Source organism: Archocentrus centrarchus, chromosome 13, assembly GCF_007364275.1.
Source record: "Archocentrus centrarchus isolate MPI-CPG fArcCen1 chromosome 13, fArcCen1, whole genome shotgun sequence".
NCBI lineage: Eukaryota > Metazoa > Chordata > Actinopteri > Cichliformes > Cichlidae > Archocentrus > Archocentrus centrarchus.
The window spans coordinates 23825387-23840262 of NC_044358.1; the positions used below are offsets into that span (position 1 = coordinate 23825387).

General features: G+C 41.8%; 2 protein-coding genes across 6 annotated transcripts; one reads left to right on the forward strand and one right to left on the reverse strand.

Annotated features, from left to right (window-relative positions):
* The first annotated feature begins 584 nt into the window (after nucleotides 1–584).
* lxn (latexin) lies at nucleotides 585–7227 on the forward strand. Of its 4 annotated transcripts, none has more exons than XM_030743980.1 (7): nucleotides 585–756; nucleotides 4477–4638; nucleotides 5126–5188; nucleotides 5705–5879; nucleotides 6101–6237; nucleotides 6553–6615; nucleotides 6947–7227. In XM_030743980.1, the coding sequence occupies exons 1-7, from the start codon at nucleotides 619–621 to the stop codon at nucleotides 7061–7063; spliced, it is 855 nt and encodes a 284-aa protein (XP_030599840.1). In that variant the 5' UTR covers nucleotides 585–618; the 3' UTR covers nucleotides 7064–7227. The 4 variants fall into 4 exon arrangements, with proteins under 4 accessions (XP_030599840.1, XP_030599841.1, XP_030599843.1 ...); XM_030743983.1 differs by lacking the exon at nucleotides 585–756 and adding an exon at nucleotides 4058–4201; XM_030743984.1 differs by lacking the exon at nucleotides 585–756 and adding an exon at nucleotides 4208–4355.
* gfm1 (G elongation factor, mitochondrial 1) lies at nucleotides 599–14737 on the reverse strand. Of its 2 annotated transcripts, none has more exons than XM_030743978.1 (18): nucleotides 14534–14737; nucleotides 14284–14436; nucleotides 14045–14177; nucleotides 11645–11849; nucleotides 10252–10368; nucleotides 9971–10121; nucleotides 9130–9284; nucleotides 8913–8997; nucleotides 8643–8780; nucleotides 8265–8366; nucleotides 8093–8149; nucleotides 7863–8000; nucleotides 7349–7431; nucleotides 3340–3502; nucleotides 3083–3227; nucleotides 2829–2989; nucleotides 2678–2731; nucleotides 599–1331 (listed from the first exon to the last, which is right to left on the reverse strand). In XM_030743978.1, the coding sequence occupies exons 1-18, from the start codon at nucleotides 14618–14620 to the stop codon at nucleotides 1200–1202; spliced, it is 2259 nt and encodes a 752-aa protein (XP_030599838.1). In that variant the 5' UTR covers nucleotides 14621–14737; the 3' UTR covers nucleotides 599–1199. The 2 variants fall into 2 exon arrangements, with proteins under 2 accessions (XP_030599838.1, XP_030599837.1); XM_030743977.1 differs by having other exon boundaries at nucleotides 8913–9013; nucleotides 9128–9284.
* Nucleotides 14738–14876: the final 139 nt, after the last annotated feature.

Genomic DNA, 14876 nt, shown 5'->3' on the forward strand with positions numbered 1-14876 from the left:
TAAAAGTCGGCAAAAACAATCTCACCATGACGTCTATGGACATGTCCCAAATGACCCTGTGGCGTGACTGTTTTGTGAACTACATTTTTCAAGGTCAATAAGAGCGTTCTTGTATTATTTAAGAAAAATATTTGATCACAAGCTGCGTAGTCAGCACAATCTTTATTTAGTCTTAAACATTTTCATCTTTTGCTTTGACAAGCCCAAATGGCCGGAAATGTGTTTAATTTGGCAAAGTAAAAGAAGTTCCTCCCCTAAACTTAAACTGACAAACAGCAGACCAGCACCAGGCTCTCTGATTAAGCACACCTGCAGGTCTAATGGGATAATCGTCCCTAAATTGTTCATTTCTTCTTGTGAGGGTGTTCAAACATTTCAGTGCTGACAATCTGCACTGCATGAGAGAACATGAGGAAACAGATAAAGTGGAGCGGTTAGTTAAGAGGGAGAAAAAAAAAACAGATTGTGCCAGGAAGACAGCGGGATCTGGACAGTCTCTTGTCTCCGCTTCCTCCTCCTCTTTACACAACTCCACTCTCACTGGAGGGTCATTTCACTGCCTGCGTTCTCCCACTGAAGTTGTTACTAGTTTTTTTCCCCCAGCATCTGTGTAAAATAATGAGGATCACCATCATTCTGGCTATGCTAATGGGAGTAACTGGGAGCCCCAATGGGACAATCAGCCCTCAAGCTGCCTCAACGGACACAATGGCTCATCCCAACTGTATACCCGAGGCGGCAGATAAAACTGAAAAGGTGAGAAGCAAGTTGGTGCACAACTGTTCTGCTTTTTGATGGATTTGCTTCCTGCTGTGGTTTGTGGCTTATTAGCTACATTTCAAGAAGGCAATGAAATGTTTCTAAAATGTTGTTGTGAAATGACTGACACACAAACTGACAAAAAATACATTGTAAAAGGCGGAAATATTTCTAGGTTATAATGATTGCAATGAAGAGCATTCTGTACACAGTACAAAAACCATTATAAGCTCAAGTCAAAACTCTGAGCTTGCTGTAACTTTCCATTTGAATGCTGCCTGCAGAGTTAACTGCAATCAATTATTACTGAAATGCAGGTAATAGTCTTTCCATGTGGGGCAGACATTAGGAGGGGTATTAAAAACTGAAGAAAAGTAAAATCTTTTTTTTGTGAGTCCTTTTTGATAAGGAGAAAATGATGAAAATATTTAGATGAGGGCTCAGCTCTTCCACTTGCTCTTCTTTGCTGGCAGCTGTCCTGTGGCCTCCAAGTATTTGTGGACGAGTTCTTCTTGTGTGCTTGGCAGGCAGGGCTGATATCTGCTGTACTCCATGGTGTACTCTCCTTTCCCCTGAATAAACAATGACACGCTGTTAGTAACTCAAATGACTTATGGATGTCTTGTTGTACAAACCACTTCTGATTTCAAGAATCCTGTGTACAGCAGGAATTTCCCCTACTTATGTCCCTGCACGTCTCCAGTCCATCTGGGTTTGGGTTTTTTTTGTTTTCTTCTTACTAAAAAACTCTACTAAAATTGCCAAAATCCAGCTGAGTGAACCGAGGAGTTGATCAACGTATTGATCCTCTCATCTAAGTCACCTCTAGTTACTGTGAACTCCAGCTGTAAACTGTCAAAGCAGCAGAAATGAGCTACATGGAGGGCAGAGACTGCACCAGCCTGACTAATACTGTGACAGTACTCACGGCTGGAAAATAATAAATGATTTTCCTTTTCAAATACAAGCAAATATGTGAATACAGTGTATACAACGAAAAAAAAACAAAAGTTTTTTGTTGTGAAATGTGTTTTCAATCTTCGCTTTAAATCCCCTTTTCAGTACATCATTTTAATCTAGATCTTAGTGGGGTGCACATGAGGCTTAGTGATTTTATTGACCATATCAACTGAGGACAAGGTTGCTGAGATTCGAACTTCTCTGAGATTTTTAGTAGGGGTGTGTGTGTGTGTGTGTGTGTGTGTGTGTGTGTGTGTGATATGAATTTGAACAGGCCACATCGTTCTCGAGTTATGTTGTTCACAAAGCTGAAAGTTTGCAGCCCGGTGATACCAATATCCCATCAGTCTTTTTTTTTTTTTTTTGGCTAAGTGACAGTGTATGTCATTAGTGCCACCATTCCACCATGTTGCTACTGATGAGGGCACCATCTCTGATCTGACTGCTCTTGGTGGAAATCTGGACAGAGGTAGTAAGACCAGGTGCTGCAACCTGTACTTGTGCCATTCCTGTGGCAGCACCGCACCCTGCGGCTGTTACAACAGGATGATGCCCACTCCCCCACACACTGCCAGAGCAGTGTAGGCTTTTCTGCATGAGGAGCATATCCAGACACTTCCTTTGAAAAGCATTTAATTTCCTGTTGAACATGTCTGGAATACTCTGGGTCTACATGCTCATCAGAGGCAGATAACCATTGACCAATGCAAGCTGCACTCATCCAGGAACGGAGAGCAGTTCCTTAAACGGATCAGGAGCCTTGTGCAGTCAATGCACTGCATCACATCACATCCAGAGGAAGCCATACGTTGTATTAAACGTATTTTACATATACATATTATAGTGCTGGTCCATATTTATTGGGAAAACAAAGGATTTCTTTTTTGATCAGGGTTTTGGTTTTGAATGCTCAACAATATCTGACAGATTTTATGTTTTTGTTTGATACTGCACTTACTTCAGTACATGAGCGTAGCTCTGTGGCATAACCAAACATGTCATTCAGTGGGATCTGTTGGAAGAAACGGGATGAAATTAGTTGTGAAGGATGACGGGGGGGAGGTACAACTGTAGATAAGTGCTGTTATAAATGTACAAACTGATCTTACATCAGCATAAAGAGTGAAATATCCTTCAGCCCCATCCTGCCCTGTGATAACGCCGTGGCGACGGTTGACTCCAGCAATGACCACTCCTTGAAACTCCTGAGGTGCAACAATTTCCACGGTCATGATCGGCTCCAGGATGACACTGTTGGCCTTCTCCACAGCTGTAGAGGAAATGATGAAACATATTTCGCTGAATCAGGTAACGGAAAGACAAACAAAGGGCTAGAGGTCAGTAACTGATTTCTGAAGCTCACCTTGTTTTAGAGCACCCTCTCCTGCACGAATGAAGGAGATCTCATTGGAGTCGACCATGTGATGCGCTCCATCTTCCAAGAGGAATCGAACCCCTGAGATCTTGTGCCCGCTCAGAGGGCCCTTCTCACAGGCATCCCTGAAGCCCTGTGGCAGGATGGGGAAGAAATGAGCAAAGTGCAGGGGGAACAAAACAAAAAATTTAAATGTGAAATTGATTCCACTTAAACTTATTCTGTGACCACATTAAAGTGCATGCCTTTTCAACAGCTGGTACAAACTGCTTAGGGACGTTGGTTCCAACAGTTTGGTCTTCAAACTCCAGTTTGGTGTAATTCTCTGGCTCGAGAGGCTCAAGGACTCCGATAACTTTACCGTACTGCCCGGAACCACCAGTCTGCTTCTTATGGGTGAAGTCAAACCTGCAGGGAGAAGAAAACACCACGCTGAAGCAGAGTGACGGAGAAACCAGCAAGAACTGGATAAAGCCCAAATACATGCACCAATTATCAATAAAGGACCAACATAACTAAAATATGAATACTCCTTAGTAAACTAATGCAGGTTTAAAGCCTATAATGTCTAAACAATAATGCAAAAAAAAAAAAATTAATTAAAATGTGATCTAAGACACTTGGGTTTACATGAGTAATTGTTTTCAGTCTTGCTACAGCTGTAACTTCTATATTGTATTTCAATAATAATTCATGAAATGGTATTTGTAATAACTTTAAGGTGGGGCTCTTTAAATAAGTTACCCCATATATGCGATTATACTGCTATCCACTATTCTTAATCTAGCTTTCTGAACTAAAAGTTTCCTTCATATTTTAACTGAAGCTGAAACACTGCATTATCGTATAACCACATGACCTAATTCATAAGTTGAAAATATTTGTCCATTTGATGAAAAGCTGTTAGCTGGAAGGAACGGGGAGAAAGAAAAGGGTTCTGTGTCTTTAAAAAGGGGCAGTCCTCTGTGAGCTCTGCTGTCACAGGAAGTGGGAAGTTAACTTTCCATCTGCATGAGGAGCAGCTGACTCGGAACAGCCCTAGGAAGGGGAAAAAGGAAAAAAAAAACCCAAAACTTTCCAGTTGGCAGGGAGTCACTCCAGTTGCAGGCAAGATACAACTCCACTGTTTGACACTTCACAGCTGTCTATCGCTTCACCCCGTACGGAAACATTTGCTTTCCTTTCCATCTCCTTTCAGTGGCTGTTCTTGTGTGTAAAGCTTGCTCTACAGACAAAAGTTCCTACCTGCTGTTATCTAAAGGTCAAAGTCCTTCAGGAACTAGAAACCTATACCTGCACAGTAAGTAGCTTCTGTTCTAATTTACTCCATGTACCCCCCCTCCCCCCCCCCCCCCCCCCCCCCCCTCCTTTGCTGTTTACAGATAGAAGTACCAACAGAGAATGTGATGGCAACTGGTGAGCTGAACCCAAATCACTACCCTGCTCGGAGGGCAGCTCAAGTCGTCCAGCACTACCTCAACACCCGCTATGGTTCACCTTTCAGGCTGATAGGAGTACAGAAGGTTCACAGTGCAAACGCAGAGGTCAGATCTCAATGGGAAAAACATATCTATGATATGGACGGGGCACTGTGTTAGGATCAAAAGGATGCCACATTGTTTGATGGAGATAAAAATGATCAACCTACAGCAGGATGAATTCAAAGAATACAAAACTAGTGCAAAAACAGTCAGAAAACATGAGCCTGTAAAACCATTCTCATTGTTGCCCCTCTATTGCACTTGTTAATTTTTTATTAACATCAAACAGCTGAAAGTGATTGACAACCCCCCCCCCCCCCCCCCCCCCCCCCCCCCCCCCCCCTTTGCTACTTAATTGGTCAGATCAATATCCCAGAAGTTTAACTGACTAGAGACTATACGCTGATTAAAAAGTGTTCCTTTATTTTTAGCGGTGTGTGTGTGTGTGTGTGTGTGTGTGTACATATAAAAATGCGACCAACTTTTTTTTTTTTTTTTTTTTTTTATAAAAACCTGTGTAAATTCTAACTGGTTTAAATTTCCATTTCAGGATGTGGCAGACTCTGGAAGAAAGTATCAGCTGGAGCTCTCAGTGAAAGAGACCATAAGCAATGTAGGATTTTCTTTTTAATCACAATTTCAGAGAATCCATGATATGGTGACGCTGGAGAGAGAAATCACAAAGGCGCTCTCACAGATCTGTCCTTTTGTAAAAGTGATTTTAATTTTTGAACTTGTAATATTTGTGCAGCTTCTTAAGCACCACCCAAAGTAACAAAGTTCTCAAATAGGGGTGGAGGTGACTAAATGGCTTCCTCCACCCTCAACATTTCAAGAGTTAGCAGCATTGTTTGCATACTGCTTACTGAAAGAGCCTTTAAATAAATCTTAGGTTTGAGTTTTAATTTAAAGTACAGTCTCTCAATGTCTGGCTTCAGTGGGAGCAGGTCTAACCAGGTTTGGCAAGAATAAACAGCCTGTAACAGCAGGCTCATGTTAGGTTGTATGACTGTGTGATGCAACCTTGACTTATCTGGACTACACCTACTCCCCTACATTTCCTGCTCACCAGGCATTCATTTACTTTTTTTTTTTTTTTTAAATCCTGTGTTTTGTTTAACTCATCCAGACTACAGAGAATTGCTCTGCAGAGCTTTTCTTTCCAAGGGGAGTGGAGCAACACTCACCCAAAGTCCAGGCCTCATGTGAGGCGCTCCTTAAAATCGACACTAAAGCTCAAGAAGAGGCCCTATACCAAGAGTACAAGAGGAACCAAAGCCTGGTGTCAGCACAGAACTTACCTGGTAGGTCTAATAAAATAAACTGTGCATGCTACTGCAGTTACTTCTAAATCAACACAAAGTCAGACATTGCACAACATCTGTGTTCAGACATTTCAGCACTGTCAGTGCTGTGGTGTTCCTCTAAACATTTCGAACAGAAATAGCTGTCGTCATGAACACGCACAGGATGTTTACGAGATAAGATGCGTGGCATAATCAATCACTCTGCAAACTTCCCTCAGACAGCCATGGTCGCATTGCGCCTGACATGGAGCCTTTTTGGCAGCTGGGCATTCTGGCCTCCTCCTTCATCATGCTGAATGAGTCCAATGAAAACACTCTGTACAACGTGGCTCAGGTGGCCAACATCACACAGCTGGTAGGTGATTGGTGCAACACTGCAACTGGAAATGGTCCTGTTGAAAAGGGCTACTGAAGGCCAAATGTGCATTTTACAAATGTTTCATTCTAAGAAACGTGTAGTTGTCCCTGAGACTATTTAAATATGAGCATATACAAGAAACTGATCATTTCTACTGCTTTAAAGCACCATGTCTGCCTCACAGTGCAGGATTGACTCTAGACTTGTTTAATACATTTAGATTTCCAGTAATAGTCAGGCAGGCTGTGCAGGTTGTATAACCAAATGATTAAGCCTATAAAAGTCCTTCTGGACTCTTTCTGTATCCTGAAGGCAACTGAGGATGATCAGCTGAAGTTCGACTGTCACACACTGCTGCATGACATGGTGTCGCAGGTAAACACTTGTATTCTAAATGGCTTAAAATGTCTGAAATGCTAACATGACATGCATCTAAAAACTGCTTACATAATCACCCTAAACACACATTTTAATCTATTTATGATCAAGGCATCATCTCCACATTTCCCAGAACAAGAAAATCATTTTCATGTGGAAAGACTTCTTTTTTTAAATAAGCCTGCTAATCATTTCAGCACCTGTGAAAATTATTAATACATTAGTGATCTGAGAAACATTTACACTCATGAAAAATGATGCTGTTCTCTCTGAGCCACAGTTTTACAACCAGAGATCTCACCGATCTGACACTTCTATCCTGATGCAGGAAATCATTCACTGGAAGCTGCTGTTCACCTGGTCTCCTGCAGAGGGGGTTAAAGTGCTGCAGATGGAGAAGCTGCCTCACCGCCATGAACAGGAAGAACCTCCAAACACTAACTAAACTGCGGGCATTCATCACACAGCCAAAACCACATGTTCTTGCTCACATCTTACGGTCAAATATTGGAGCATAAATGTTTTTATGATGAAACTGCAAGCACTAGGCCAAAATTTAAACCTGGAATTTCCACTTAAACTTTTATTAAACTTTCATTTATATGTAAATGATATCCGAAAATTGTTTTCTATGTTTTGGTTTGGTGTATTTTAGCCTAAATAAACTGTTGTACAATAACGAAATAGTATTTCACTTGTGGGTTTAAGTACACAGAAGATCAGGACTTACGGTATGGGGCTGGTGATCGTCTCTCTGAAAGCCACTTTAGGTTTTCCCATCACACAGGGACAGTTGTATTCCCTCTCCATCCTCTGAAACGACAAACCGAAGAAGATCCAATATAAGCCAAGAGGTTACAATTTCAAAATGCCACTTCACATTCATTGTGCTGCTATCACTGATTTGCAGATCTAACTTTGAGGTTAGTTCTGTGACAGGAACTGTTATCAGTTAATCTGCAGAATTAAAGTCCTCATAAAAATGCTGGTAAATGCATTTGAGGAAAATTTCAGTGTCAAATTTAAGAAGTTTTTCTGCAGATCCCACAGCAGCACTGAGTACTTTGGGGGAGAAGAGCTGCAGCTGCACTCTTTCAAACCACCTCAATTTAAAATTAGGCTGAGATAAAGCAACACTGGTGAAACCAAACAAGATTTGGATGAAGTGTCCCAATTAATAATTAAAAAAAAAAAAACACACAGATTTAAACTGTATTAAACATGCAACCTGTCTGAGCAAGTACCTGTGAGTAGATTTCCAGATGCAGCTCGCCCATGCCTGAGATGATTGTCTCTTTGCTCTCAGTGTCATAATGCACTCGAAACGTGGGGTCCTCTCTGGTGAAACGGTTGATTCCTTTGGAGAATTTGTCCAGGTCATTCTGTTTGGTTGAACGAGAGGTAATAAGAGGGAGGAACTCAGATGCATTTAAGACTAGTTATGAAGCACTTTCAGGTAAAAAGTGTTTTTTACCTTGTTGGCTGGCTTCATGGCCATGGAAATGACAGGCTCTGGGATGTGAATGGACTCCTGTGGGTTAAGATATATGGCAAATGATGCTTCTTATGACCATGTGTTAGATAGCTTGTTTCATATTTACCATTGTTTATGCTTATATATGTTGTAGATTTAAGAGAAACCATACCATGGACAGGTTAGCAGTAGTCTTGGATGTGAAAGTGTCTCCGGTGGCGCAGTCGATTCCAAACAGCGCACAGATATCTCCCGCATAAACCTCATCCACATCCTTAAAAAGCACAGAGGGGGCAAAAAAAAGAGGATTGTTTTTAATAATAATAACAGGAATGACTAAAAAGTAGTTTCACATGTTGTTTTGATAGAAGGGTAGAAACATGCTGTTTTGGTGTCACAGGGGATGTGGTTATCTACACACTTGATTACAGCCAAAAGAGGAACCCCGCCATTCGGACCAGTCATGCTGCTCCGCTGTTTAAATTGCAAACCACAGATGGAAAACTGTGACCTCTCACAGCCTGCTGACGCAGTGCTGGTTTGTTCTTACCTCCATCTGATCAGCATGGAGACGCACGAGCCTCTGAACTCTGACTTTCTTGCTTGTGCGTGTGTTGTAGATATATTCTCCCTTCTTCAGACACCCCTGATATACTCGTATGTACGTCAGCTGGCCGAACCTCCCGGCCTGTTTAACACACAGGCCACAGGAAATAGCAGAGTGTGACAAACTCAAGTGTTTTTATTGCGTAAAAGTGCAGAAAGAGAGAAATTATGAGAACAAAAGACAGAACAGATGTTGTTTGTGAAACTAACACACCTCCAGTTTGAAAGCCAGACCAACGTAGGGGTTTGCAGAGTCTCTTGTTGGGTCCATTTGAATCTTTTTTGTTTCAGTGGAATCTCTAACAGAGTGAAAAACCTGCCAACGTTAGTGGAAAATTTTATTTTTTTTTTTAAATTTAATCTAATATTGATTTGAATCTACAGTTTCCAAGACACTTTGCATGCAAACTGACAGTCCTCTTTATACTCACTCTTCATTGTGGATGGCATAGTTTTTGACTTCACAGGGGTTTGGCAGGTAATCCAGGACAGCGTCCAGTAGAGGCTGGACGCCCTTGTTCTTCAGCGCTGTGCCCACCAACACTGGGGTGAAGAGACGATGCACCGTGGCCCTGCGGATTGCTGCCTGGAAGGCAGTGAGGTGAAAACTGATTTGAGACAAAAGGTTTTTAATTCTTCACTGATGTGAAATGTTAATCTCAAAATTCGGATGTAAATATTCTGAATTATTTTCATGACTTGTTTGCAAACTTTAAATTAACTGAATATACACATTTTGGTAGGACTGATCAAAATGAAATCTCAGATATATCTTATTTGGCTCTGATGATCTCCACTACTTGTATCCAGACTGAAATACAATCACTGGCCACTTTATTAAGTATACCCTGTTAGTACTGGGTCAGCCCCCTTTTTCCATCAGAACTGCCTTAATTCTTCATGGCATAGATTCAATAAGGTGCTGGAAACATTCCTCAGAGATTTTGGGCCATATTGATACGACAGCATCACACAGTTGCTGCAGATTTAGGTGTACCTAATAAAGTGGTCAGTGAGTATCTCAGATAGAACTTGGCAGGTTTAATTTTGTTTTTCTCTGTTTACTTGTTTACTTAGCACTCAATTATTTCAAGTAATTACATTTATGGACAAATGAATGATTTCCACTCTGCCTCAGCCATGTTTGGCACAAACATTATAGTTTTATAGCTTTTAACAGGCGGTCAGGTGGCTTTATTTCTTTCATTCATTTAAAGCCCCATTACATTCATCTGACATTCATCTGATTTCACACACACTGGTCTCTCAAACCTTCAGGTCATCTTTGGTTGGAATCTTTTCCTCCAGGAACATCTCTCCCAAAATCTCATCAGCATTGGCGACACACTCCACCAGTTCCTGCCTGCGGTCTGCGGCCTCGGCACGAAAATCTGCCGGGATCTCGTCGTAGCGGACAGTTTGCCTGCGGGAAGGAAGAAACGGTTTGTGTCTTATTTTATATGATCCACACTTGTAAGGAAACGTCCCTGTGACCGATTCTACTGTAGCTGAACTTAACTCAATCTAATTTATGGCATTTATGATTATCTTACCCAAACGGTCCTTCGAAATACATGCTCCGCTCCTCTACGAGGTCAATGATGCCACGCATGTTCCCCTCCAGACCGATGGGGATGTTCACAAATGCTGCATTGTGGTTCAGTTTGGACCTTTAAAAAAAAAAAAAAGTGTGAAAAGTTTATTTAAAAGCAGGAACAAAAATGAAAAAGGAAAAGTGCAGCTGTTTACTGCAATGTTTACAGCTGGTATGACTTCCCGTCCTGTGCTGAACTGAACCTAAAGAGTTTCTGGTTCTTCATAACAGCCTCAGCTGCACACCCCCACATTTTACTGTATCCATGACTGTTATCTAACTTCCTGCAAACTAATAAAATAATAGAAGTCTGGAATGTGGAATATGGATTAAATATATTTGCTCTACTGGTTTTATGAGTTGCGTTAATGATTAGCTTTTGTGTCTGTTGCATTAATTGAACACTTAAGATACATTTTTAGTTTGATATGAAGATATTAAAAAGCTGACACACCTGGATTCCTCTACATTTGAACTCTTTTTATTGATGTTTTGGTACTTTATACGAACACTGCTGTTTTTCCTCAAAGAATTCTTCTTGTTGAAAGTCTGGAGACTGAAATGCTGAGTTAAAAAGGTCCATTCAAAGTGTGTGGGATCACTTTCAAGCTGGGAGGTATATTCTTCTGTTAAAGCCTTTTTTTTTTTTTTTTAATGCAACCTATAACATATCCTTTAGCAGCATATAAAGGCTGGGGCCCCAGGAGTACAGGCTCATCTAAAAACATCACGGTGCCCCGTCAGCTGAATTCCACTGCTATACTTTTACAACTATAAGTAAAATCAAGTCATATGATTTCATAATGAAAATATTAAATACCCACATTGCTGGTAAGTTATTGTAGTAACAACCAAGCCCGTGTTAATTATCCATTTAATCATAGCATCTGCACCCATCGTAGCAGCATGACTGAGGAGGACGCTGATTTTGGAGTGCATGGGCTTCCCAGACCTTGTGAGGTCAGCTACAACTTATTTATTCTTCCTTGGAACTAAGAAAGGTCGTCATCAGCTCCTGAGGTTTTTTTTAAAGCATGATCTCACTATGAGCATACTGTGCGTTTATGGTTATTATGCATATCAGTTCCTGATAAGATAGGGATAAGATAGTGTTTATTTGTCACATGCACAGTTATACACAGTACAATGCACAGTGAAATGTATTTGTTGTTGAATTTGTTGTGTAGGCTGTAAAGGTGGCAAAATTAATCTCTCCTTTTTTTTTAAATAGCACAGTGAGTCGAGCTTAATGATGATGACGGTGATATAAAGTAAAACATCCTGTCAGGTTCTTCCTTCTTTTGCACATCTCTCTGTGCGACTGATCACACCTGTGTGTGCGTGACCTGTACCTCATCTGCTGCAGGGCTCGGCTGGGGTTGGCGCCCATTCGGTCTAGCTTGTTGATGAAGGTGAGGAAGGGGACGCTGTAGCGTTTCATTTGTCTGTTTACTGTCATGGTTTGACACTGGATGCCTCCCACTGCGCACAGAACCAGCACAGCTCCGTCCAGCACGCGCAGCGCACGCTCCACCTCAATGGTGAAGTCCACGTGACCTGTGAGACACATCAGGTTCAGAACCATTCAGAACCGCAGCACTGACAACGTGACTCCATGGTCCTTCTGACTCATGAAACAAAACCAGATCCACACTTCTACTTTTTTCACCCTTAAAGTGTTAAAGAGTTGGCAGAAAAAAAACAAAGGCTCAAAGCTGGGACGTGACTTTAAAGAAGGGCCAGAGTGAGGCTGGATTTTGTTGCTGATGCAGATTTATAGGGAGCTAAAAACCAAAACCTCCAATGATATTTTTTCTGTAGTGTCTGGTGACTCAAAAAAATGATGCGGACAGAATGAAAACTGGCTCACGGTATCATGTTATTTTACATTATTTGGCTACTTATCTTCAGTTTCTTAAACTTCAGGAGTAAAACTGTGTTTTATAGTTTGTTCTTGTCTCTTTAAAGAAAATGAGCCTCAGTGGACCAGACAACAATGATGTGCATACATACTGTATGCTAAGGATATACTGTCATATCCATCTATCCATTATTATATCATAAAATAATTAAGACTTTTCATTAACATTCCAAAAGTATATTTTAGAAGCTAGTTTGATACATACCAGACTTGATCCTACATAGTCTGCTCAGCTGTGATATTACTATCAGTTAAATCAACTTTTATTTTATTCATACAACACCAATTCAAAACAGTCACCTCAAGGTACCTTATATACAGCCTGAGCCTACATCAGTACACCTAAGGGATTGTTCAGGGTCACCTGATCCAGCCCTAACTATAAGAGTTATTGAAAAGGAAAGTCAGAAGCCTAACATTAAAAGTAGAAAGAGTGTTTCTCTCCTGAATCTAAACTTGGAGCTGGTTCCACAGCAGAGGGCTCTGTCTCCCTGTCTACTTTTAAATATCCTAGAAACCACAAGTAAAGCTGCAGTCTGAGAGCGAAGTGTAGTTTATTGGGATAGTCTGATATCACGAGGTCTTTAAGATATGACAGTGTCTGATTGTTCAGGAGCTTGTAAGTGACGAGGAGGGTTTTAAATCTAATTCTGGATTTAACAGATAGCCACTGAAGACAAGCTACTATGGGAAAAACATCCTCTCTCTTTCTAGTCCGTGTCTGCAGAATGTGATGAGAGTTTTGTAAACAATCTGCTCTTCTGTATAAACTAAATGATCCTCCTCTGTCACACCGACCCTCTGCAGGGCCTCCTTCATTACATCCATGAATCTTCTCTGTGGTCTTCCTCTTTTCCTTCTGCCTGGAAGTTCCATATTCATTATCCTTTGTTCAATATATTCACTATCCCTCCTCTGCACATGTCCAAACTGCTCCACCTGAGCTGTCCCTCTGATGTAACATCTCTAATCCTGTCTGTTCTGGTCACTTCCAATGAAAATCTTAGCATCTTCAGCTCTGCCACCAGTCTTTCTGATAGTGCCATCATCTCTAAACCATACATCATAGCAGGTCTCACTACCATCTTGTAAGCCTTCCCGTTCGCTCTTGCTGCTAGCCTTCTGTCGCCAATCATTCCTGACACTCATCTCCACTCACTCCACCCTGCCTGTACCCCTTCACTGTCTGTTGCTTTGGATGGTTGATCCCAGGAATTTAGACTCCTCTACATTCACTCTCTCAGAGCAAACATCCCAGCTGAAGTGCTCTTTCTCTGCATGATGTCATACTGCTGTCCACAGACCATCGCCTCTCTTCTTAACCTTGCTTTAACAACTCTTTCCCATAGCTTCATAGTATAACTTATAAACTTTATCCCTCTGTAGTTACTACAGCTCTGCACATCACCCTTGTTCTTGAGAACTGGCACCAGTACACTTCTTATCCATTCCTCTTATCCATCCCTCTCTCCTAGACATCTCCATAATCCCCACAGGTTTGTCATCTGCACCAACCGCATTTCCACTCTTTATCCTCTTCATAGCTGCCCTCACATTCTCCTTAGTAATCCTCTACACTTCCTGATTCACTAACCGCCCTCCATCCCTCTACTAGCAGCAGAGCACAAATTATAAACAGAGAAGAAAAGGTAACATTTGTGCTTTGGGGAAGTCAGTCTAGATGAGCCTGTTGATTTTTTTACTGACAGCTTATAAACAACTAATACTAAATAGCTGTACCTATGCAGCCCACCTCGGCACAGATTACTCTATAGTTACACAAAGTACCACAGTAATCGGTCACACTTTGACCCAGGGCAGTTTTAATTACCTGGTGTGTCAATGATGTTGATGTTGTGATTTTTCCACATGGTGTACGTAGCAGCTGACTGGATGGTGATGCCTCTCTGTCTCTCCAGTTCCATGGAGTCCATAGTGGCTCCAACACCATCCTTCCCTTTCACCTACACAAAACAGGTAAAAGAAAAGCAGCTCGTGAGCCTCACTTAAATGGAAAAAGAGGGCTATGAAGTTACGAATACGGACCACCCCATCCCAGTCAGGTGTCACCTCGTGGATCTCCGCTATCCTGCCGGTGTAGTAGAGGACCCGCTCGGTCAGGGTGGTTTTCCCGGAGTCGATATGAGCGGAGATCCCGATGTTGCGGATCCTCTCGTTGGGAAACACGCCGGAGGAGCAGCTCCGGCAGCTGTTAATGAGCACCTGGAGATATAAAACATCAATATTCACTGTCTCTCTACCGACTGTGAAACGCACTGAACTAAAGGTCCAGGTGAGCAGTCAGGTCAGACAATCTTACCTTTTTAAGCGTGACACTTCCTCGAGCCGAAAGATGCATTTTTGCCAAAAACATGCCCGCTTTTAATACCCTCATCCTGGCAACCATTTAGTGGCGCACAGCCTGGTTGTCGTATTGCCCCGTTTATACGACCCCAACGCCGCTGACACCCCGGTGAAAGTCACGCCGGGGACCTAGCTAGTTGTGCAACGACTCCTTCCGGGTCTACGGAAACCCAGAAGTGCCAAAATCACTAATGTTTTACGATAATCTGAAGGCAGCAAAGCAACACTTTCTTTCAGTGTTCGTGTGTTTTGTAAAAGTCAAACATATTGAGCCACAAATGTTAAAATACAAAAAAGGC

Coding starts and splice junctions, on each gene's coding strand:
- lxn (XM_030743980.1), top strand. CDS start 619: ATGAGGATCACCATCATTCTGGCTATGCTAATGGGAGTAACTGGGAGC. Junction 5,189..5,704: donor TGAAAGAGACCATAAGCAAT/GTAGGATTTTCT, acceptor TAACTCATCCAG/ACTACAGAGAATTGCTCTGC. Junction 6,616..6,946: donor TGCATGACATGGTGTCGCAG/GTAAACACTTGT, acceptor ATCCTGATGCAG/GAAATCATTCACTGGAAGCT.
- gfm1 (XM_030743977.1), bottom strand. CDS start 14,620: ATGGTTGCCAGGATGAGGGTATTAAAAGCGGGCATGTTTTTGGCAAAA. Junction 8,367..8,642: donor TCCATGCTGATCAGATGGAG/GTAAGAACAAAC, acceptor GTGCTTTTTAAG/GATGTGGATGAGGTTTATGC. Junction 2,732..2,828: donor ATTTCACTCTTTATGCTGAT/GTAAGATCAGTT, acceptor TTCTTCCAACAG/ATCCCACTGAATGACATGTT.